This window comes from Denticeps clupeoides, chromosome 18 (assembly GCF_900700375.1).
Source record: "Denticeps clupeoides chromosome 18, fDenClu1.1, whole genome shotgun sequence".
NCBI lineage: Eukaryota > Metazoa > Chordata > Actinopteri > Clupeiformes > Denticipitidae > Denticeps > Denticeps clupeoides.
The window spans coordinates 15,310,030-15,318,389 of NC_041724.1; the positions used below are offsets into that span (position 1 = coordinate 15,310,030).

At 46.6% G+C, this 8,360-nt stretch overlaps 1 protein-coding gene across 3 annotated transcripts; it reads right to left on the minus strand.

The window, feature by feature from the left end:
• Positions 1–321: 321 nt before the first annotated feature.
• Positions 322–7,854, minus strand: LOC114768151 (acid ceramidase-like). 3 transcript variants are annotated; one of them, XM_028960293.1, is made up of 13 exons: positions 7,425–7,772; positions 7,082–7,340; positions 4,811–5,113; positions 4,100–4,178; positions 3,537–3,611; positions 3,401–3,446; positions 3,154–3,298; positions 3,008–3,062; positions 1,909–1,990; positions 1,686–1,817; positions 1,480–1,603; positions 685–741; positions 322–598 (listed from the first exon to the last, which is right to left on the minus strand). In XM_028960293.1, the coding sequence occupies exons 1-13, from the start codon at positions 7,538–7,540 to the stop codon at positions 509–511; spliced, it is 1,563 nt and encodes a 520-aa protein (XP_028816126.1). In that variant the 5' UTR covers positions 7,541–7,772; the 3' UTR covers positions 322–508. The 3 variants fall into 3 exon arrangements, with proteins under 3 accessions (XP_028816126.1, XP_028816127.1, XP_028816125.1); XM_028960294.1 differs by having other exon boundaries at positions 4,811–4,897; positions 7,250–7,340; positions 7,425–7,766; XM_028960292.1 differs by having other exon boundaries at positions 4,811–7,340; positions 7,425–7,854.
• Between the last annotated feature and the right edge of the window lie 506 nt (positions 7,855–8,360).

An 8,360-nucleotide genomic window follows, 5' to 3' on the forward strand; every position in this document is an offset into this window, starting at 1 on the left:
GAATAATGAACACATAAATCACGTAAGAGTGTGAGAAGAACAATTACCCCTCAAAAGCTGCACCAGGGGTCAGATTCTCAGCTCAATGTGACGTAAATGCAAGGGAACAAGATGTAAGATCCTCAGACAAATGAGAGGTAACAAAATAGGTGGTTCATATTATGGCAAATATTCTCCAGCAGGTGGCGCCTTGACCTCACAAACCAGGGCCAGCATGTGGAGTCCAGCTGAACCCTTTACATAACGATGTCAGACTATTCAATTAAGCAGTGTGAGATTCCACATCGTTTGTGCTTCCAACAATAACAAATAACAGCAGAATTTATTATAAATCTTTGACTTTATTGAATCATAAGTGTATAAACAATATAAAAATAAACTTAATGTTAAACTAATCTGGACATAAGAAAAATGTCAACAGTACTAACGGAGGTAGTTTGTGAGTCTGACGTTGGCTTGAATCCTGGAATGTGGCAGAAGGGTTAAAAAAATAATAATAATAATAATTTCACCAGGGGCTGCAGGGACTGGGACAATCTCTGAGGTAGGACTCCAGCCTGCCTGTGGACACATCCATCAGAGTGGTGTATGTGGTCAACTAGAAGGGACGGTGAGAGAACATGATTAAATATGTCGCAATAATAAATTAAAAAGTACATTTACAGAAACACCCATTTCCCCTACCTTGTTCAAAATTGGCTTGGTTGAAAGCACATCATACAGCGTTTTGAAGGAAATATTCTGAGAAGAACAATAACATTATCTGTCAAATTTATCATTACAAGAAATACTGTGCAGAAAATACATTTCTAGTATAGGCAGTGCACATAAAGTACAATGATTAATAAACAGTAGTGTCCATTTTTTATCCATTGCTCTTTTATAAGATAAAATGATACTTTATTAGTCCCACAATTGGGAAATTTAAATAGTCACAGCAGAAAGTGGACAGTACAAGATATTGGCAGCAAATAAATAATAGCATAGAAAATCTGTTGACAATTCTATAAAATGTTCAGTATACAAATAAATAGTGGATGAGAGTATTAAAATATTATATTTGTGAATGTCTGTATAAATATGCAAGTGTACATATGTACAGATATACAAATGACAAACTGTTGAACTGTTCATAATTCCCTTCACATCAAAGCCCCAAGATCCAGCTGAAGAAAAGTAACCCCAAAGCACTATACTGGTGTTCTTTCAGTCATGCACATGTACATTGTGCGGTGTGGTCTTGCTTTCTTTCTGGAACTGGGGCAAAAAGCTTGGTCTCATCAGAACACTTTTGGCAGGCCTGGGGTGTTTTCTTTAAAAGAATAGCTTTTGCTGTGGCAAAATCAAACCTTAATCTTGGTCTCTTTAACTGATGGTAACTGGCGGAGGAATGTTATATATAGAAAAATGATCTAATTTTGAAATTATTTATTGTGGAACAATTGTAATAGACTTTTTATATCCATTGTAAGTACTCACAGCCTGCGTGGTCCGATTCATGCATGTCATAGCCGGCGTCCTGCGATCGTCCAGGAAGAAGGGCTCGTCCCAGTGATCGTAGTTGGTCTCCAGCACATACCACCTTCCCAGCTTCAGCTCAATCCTAGCCCAACAAGCAGAGTCATCTTATTTTCAGCATGAATGCAGTGAGCAACAACGCCATTTCTGTTGCCTTGTGCACTCACTCCCAAACATCCAAAGCTAAAGTTCTGGTTCTTGTGATCACACAACCCTGTCCGCTCTGGTTTCCACCGAGGATAAAGTACGCTGGAGCCAGGACTTCGGTCACAGTCAGCTGCTTTTTGGCTTCTTCATAACTGAAAAAACAGGTGGTGAGGCTTATGAGTTTTGTGATCCTGCACACGTCCTAATGTTCAGACAAAAAAAAAAAAAAAAAATCCTGTTAACCTTGTGGAGTTCTCCAGGACAGATCGAGCCAAAAAGCTCACCCACATTGCATCTCTGTTCCCCAAAATCCACTCCAGGATCCCTGCCAAAAAAAGAAATTCATTTTACAACGTAATTATAGACTGTAAAAATGCTGAAATTATAATAGAAGCAAACACAACATACTGAAATATACAATAATAGCAATAATAAACAATAACTTGTGATAAACTGTTCCACATTCAGTGATCATGCCAGTAGTGTTAACATTGATGAATATTAATTGGGGCAGGTAAGGAGGGGGACTTAACCAAAGGGTTGCAGGTTCGAATCCCGAGCAGTCAAGATGCCTGCAGTCACCTTGATCAACAGCAACATATCCAACATATCCACTTACAAGCATCCTACATGATGGAGTCCAGTTTATTGTACAGACAGATTTTACTTTTCTCTACAGATATATATACAGTATTTAAATTTGAGCTTTAGTTAGCATAGTTTAGTTTAGTGTGTATATACATATCTGTTTTTTATTATTACACTATGGGGGGGTCTGTGTGAAACATTATTTCAATACACTGTATATTGTTGTACTGACAATAAACCAACCTTGAATCTTGGCTAACCAAGATAGGTGAAAGTGAAGTGATTGTCTTTGTCATACACAGCACAGCACACGGTGACACAACAAAATGTGTCCTCTGCTTTTTTGCAATCACCCTTAGTGAGTAGTGGGCAGTTTGTGGGGACGGTGCTTTGCTCAGTGGCACCTCAGCGGATCGGGATTCAAAACGCCAACCTTCTGATTACGGGGCCACTTCTGCTAGGCCACCACTGCCCCAGGTACCGTGATCAAGGTACCGTCCCCACACACTGCTCCCAGGACGCCTGTCATGGCTGCCCACTGCTCACTAAGGTGATTGGTTAAATGCAGGCGACACATTTCGTGGGGCGCACCCTGTGTGGTATATTTGACAGAATCATTCAATGTTAACCAGCTTCTGCTAAATTTAGTGCTTCAGCAATAAGCAAGTTCATGACACATTGGTCTTAAATGCAGAGTAAGAGCAGAGTAAATCTGACTGTTCTGAACCCATCAGAAAGTAACATGTTGACATACCGACATAACCGCCATCGAAGTTGAAGCGTTCATTGATAGTCAGGGTGAAGATGTTCTGACGAAGAAGACAAAAAGTATATCTATATATATATATATATAAAATAAAATAAGCCTAAAAAAATCTCTCACTTGTGAGCCACACTTACTGGTCTGATGCCAGTCAACATGCCAACGTAGCCAGCAAAGCTGGTGGATTTGAACACAGTCTGGTTGTTCCTCTGGAAATCGACATTCACAACCAGAGGCTTCAGTTTTTCAGTTATAGTCCAGGACTTGTTTTGGCGGTCCCACCTTTTTGCAAGAGTAATATTTGATCCAAGAGTTCTCCAGGAAAACACGTTTCACAACTTCTTCAAACATCTGACAATTGCTTGAATTGCTGAAATATCTCACCCCATTAGAAACCCAAAATCCAGATTACGCGAATGATACAAATTGCCTGCGTGGGGACAAAAAAATGCAAAGAATTTTAGAAGCGGAGGGGGAATAGGGAGACCATATTCAATATGGGTCACACGGGTAAACATACCTTTCAGGTCCTCTGCCACCACTGAAGTGCACACTGTGAAAATCTCATAGAAGATGTTGAAAAGCACGATTTCTCCTGACAGGACAAAGGTTTTTATAGGTCAACAGAAATCTCTAGGTCACACACAAAGACAGGCACATTATGAGACACCAGGGACTCAAATTTGTGAGGTGAATAAGGTACAGCTAAACCACGCATAAAAATTATAAAACTGATAAGTACATATCAAATGAAAACTCTTCTACTCGCAAAAGGTGCAAAAAAATGTGCCAACCACTGGGGACACATGTGACAGTGTGTCTCTCTCTGAGCCTGTCCCAAGCCTGGGTAAATGGGGAAGGGACCAATTATCTAGACAGTCGTTCACTGCGTATTCCGCTGGCTGGATGTTTAAAGAGACGTTTTTATATTTAGTGAATGATCCTTTACAGAGGTTTACAGAGTTTACAGAGAGAGACACACTGGTTTACAGAGACTTTTGGAATCATTTCGTTTACAACAGACACACGCTCAGCCCACACACACACACACACACACACACACACACACACACAGTTCCTCACCCAAAGGAACACTGGAAACGTCTGCGATTCCTTTAATCTCCTCGTTGAAGGGGTACGGTAACGTGTCCACAATCAGAGGCTGAAACAAATGGTCCACAAGGTCCTCATGCACTGGTTTAAAACCCTTACAGACTCCGGAGTCATGTATTCCTCTCTTGGGAGGCCAAAAGGAGTTTTGATTGATTTATTATTTTTAATAGTGACTTTAATACTGATTCCACTCCCGTTTCATTTTATGGTTCCAACTTCAGCCATATGTGCTATAAACAAGACTTTTTTCAGTCAGTCATGAACGCTGAAAAATATCAAGATGAAAAACATGAAGAAAAAGTGTTGATTAGCACATTGGACATCTAGACGTTCAAAAGCTGAGGGTTCAAGTCCTCTACTCTCTCTACCACTGTTATATTGAGTAATTTTATCGATCTGTAATATTATCTATCAATGCACCGTTCCATTTTGCACAGCAATATTTGCACTGTTTTACTTTGCACATTTATTATTCGTTTCACCTGTTTAGTTCAGTCTGTCTCATTGTTGTCTACATGTTTTTTGTTAAGTGTTACTCTTGGACTGCCTGTGTCCCCTTTTTGCACTTTATGGAGCCCAGTTTGTCGGTGTCGCACACGTGCACTTAGTACCAGTATTTTACTTTGTCTAATCGTTCAAATGTTACATGTAGCACCAGGTTAAGAGGAAGACTCATCTTACAAACACTCTGTCCACCAGTTTGACCAGTTCCCCGCTTGGCACGAGGCTGTTGGCCAGCTCCTTTATGGCCTGGATCATGGTCAGCAGCTGTGGAGAGGGGAAGGACGGTGAGGTGAATGTCGGACAGGTGAAGGGCGGACAGGTGAAGGATGGACAGGTGAAGGGCGGACAGGTGAAGGGCGGACAGGTGAAGGGCGGACAGGTGACGTGTGGACAGGTGAAGGACGGAGAGGTGTAGAGTGGACAGGTGTAGAGGTGAAGGACGGAGAGGTGACGTGTGGACAGGTGAAGGACGGAGAGGTGACGTGTGGACAGGTGAAGGACGGAGAGGTGACGTGTGGACAGGTGAAGGACGGAGAGGTGACGTGTGGACAGGTGAAGGACGGAGAGGTGAAGGACGGAGAGGTGACGTGTGGACAGGTGAAGGATGGACAGGTGAAGGATGGACAGGTGACGTGTGGACAGGTGAAGGATGGACAGGTGAAGGACAGAGAGGTGTAGAGTGGACAGGTGAAGGACAGAGAGGTGACGTGTGGACAGGTGAAGGACAGAGAGGTGACGTGTGGACAGGTGAAGGACAGAGAGGTGACGTGTGGACAGGTGAAGGACAGAGAGGTGACGTGTGGACAGGTGAAGGACAGAGAGGTGACGTACGGAGAGGTGAAGGACAGAGAGGTGACGTACGGAGAGGTGAAGGACAGAGAGGTGACGTGTGGACAGGTGAAGGACAGAGAGGTGAAGTGTGGACAGGTGAAGGACAGAGAGGTGACGTGTGGACAGGTGAAGGACGGAGAGGTGACGTACGGAGAGGTGAAGGACGGAGAGGTGAAGGACGGAGAGGTGAAGGACAGAGAGGTGAAGGACAGAGAGGTGAAGGACAGAGAGGTGAAGGACGGAGAGGTGAAGGACGGAGAGGTGTAGAGTGGACAGGTGTAGAGTGGACAGGTGTAGAGTGGACAGGTGTAGAGGTAAAGGATGGACAGGTGAAGGACGGAGAGGTGTAGAGTGGACAGGTGAAGGATGGACAGGTGACGGATGGACAGGTGACGTGTGGACAGGTGAAGGACGGAGAGGTGAAGGACGGAGAGGTGAAGGACGGAGAGGTGTAGAGTGGACAGGTGTAGAGGTGAAGGATGGACAGGTGAAGGACGGAGAGGTGTAGAGTGGACAGGTGAAGGATGGACAGGTGACGTGTGGACAGGTGAAGGATGGACAGGTGAAGGACAGAGAGGTGTAGAGTGGACAGGTGAAGGACAGAGAGGTGACGTGTGGACAGGTGAAGGACAGAGAGGTGACGTGTGGACAGGTGAAGGACAGAGAGGTGACGTGTGGACAGGTGAAGGACGGAGAGGTGACGTACGGAGAGGTGAAGGACGGAGAGGTGACGTACGGAGAGGTGAAGGACAGAGAGGTGAAGGACAGAGAGGTGACGTACGGAGAGGTGAAGGACAGAGAGGTGACGTACGGAGAGGTGAAGGACAGAGAGGTGACGTACGGAGAGGTGAAGGACGGAGAGGTGTAGAGTGGACAGGTGTAGAGTGGACAGGTGTAGAGGTAAAGGATGGACAGGTGAAGGACGGAGAGGTGTAGAGTGGACAGGTGAAGGATGGACAGGTGACGTGTGGACAGGTGAAGGACGGAGAGGTGAAGGACGGAGAGGTGTAGAGTGGACAGGTGTAGAGGTAAAGGATGGACAGGTGAAGGACGGAGAGGTGTAGAGTGGACAGGTGAAGGATGGACAGGTGACGTGTGGACAGGTGAAGGATGGACAGGTGAAGGACAGAGAGGTGACGTGTGGACAGGTGAAGGACAGAGAGGTGACGTGTGGACAGGTGAAGGACGGAGAGGTGACGTGTGGACAGGTGAAGGACGGAGAGGTGAAGGACGGAGAGGTGTAGAGTGGACAGGTGTAGAGTGGACAGGTGTAGAGGTAAAGGATGGACAGGTGAAGGACGGAGAGGTGTAGAGTGGACAGGTGAAGGATGGACAGGTGACGTGTGGACAGGTGAAGGACGGAGAGGTGAAGGACGGAGAGGTGTAGAGTGGACAGGTGTAGAGGTAAAGGATGGACAGGTGAAGGACGGAGAGGTGTAGAGTGGACAGGTGAAGGATGGACAGGTGACGTGTGGACAGGTGAAGGATGGACAGGTGAAGGACAGAGAGGTGACGTGTGGACAGGTGAAGGACAGAGAGGTGACGTGTGGACAGGTGAAGGACGGAGAGGTGACGTGTGGACAGGTGAAGGACGGAGAGGTGAAGGACGGAGAGGTGTAGAGTGGACAGGTGTAGAGGTGAAGGATGGACAGGTGAAGGACGGAGAGGTGTAGAGTGGACAGGTGAAGGATGGACAGGTGACGTGTGGACAGGTGAAGGACGGATAGGCGAGTTGTGACCGCGGCTCCTCCGCCTTCCTCGCCGCGACACGCCGGCAGCTCCCACCTCCGCCTTCCGGGCCGCCACCACCGCGCTCCATCTCCCCGCAGGAGGCTCGTCCAGGCTCACCGTGAACCAGGGCACGTCCCCGCCGAACCTGCGACAAGCGCGGAGAGCACGTTAACCCGAGGCGGGGTGGACGGGCGGACGGACGGACGGACGACGTGTTTTTAACTCGTACGTGGGCCCGGCAGGTGGGTACATCCCGCTCCGGCACTCCTGCGCGTCGTTCCCGGGTGACAGGAGGAAGAGGAGCGGGGCGAGGAAGAGCGCCGAATTAACGCGCAGGCGGAACATTCGCGTAGTTTTTACTACAACACCTACTACTACTACCGTGCAAAGTGCGCGAGGAAACGCTGCTTACTTCACCGGACGCGTGACCTCTGAACTCGAGGAAGTAAAACGCGAAGTAAAGTAGCGCGGTGGGTTTAGTTTTAGTTTTAGCTGTTCGCTATGAGCACTATCCTCCGCAAAGTCTGCAGTTTTTCACTTTTAATACGTCGTCGTCCCCCCTTTTTATTGCGGGGTGGCGCCAAATCAGAACTGCGCTGCTGCGTGGGACAAGTCAGACACGCCTCCATTTTGGGGGGTTTTCTGCACCCTCTTCCACGCGAAGTGACCCTGTCACCCACAAGCAATGTAGAACTGCGCTGCTGCGTGGGACAAGTCAGACACGCCTCCATTTTGGGGGGTTTTCTGCACCCTCTTCCACGCGAAGTGACCCTGTCACCCACAAGCAATGTAGAACTGCGCTGCTGCGTGGGACTAGGAGCAGCAGCGCAGTTCTACAGTGGTTTTTGGTTCACAGGGTCACTTCGCGTGGAAGCTCCATTGTTTTTCTTTGAAAAATTAACGTAGAGTCAAGGGTGCTGGGGAAAAAGTTGAGGGTTCTACATGGATTGGGCCCCACCCCTCATAAAAGGGGAACTATTGAAAGTTAACGTGGTTATAGTGAATATAGGAATATCTGTATATCCAAGTGCTGGGGAGGCTTCCGTTCTACGATGATAATTGTGATTCTTGCAGAAACTACATTCACTTTATTTATTTATTTAGCTTTGTTTATGAATTATAAATAATCATAAAGCGATAGCAGCTGGTGTATGATACAGCCAAG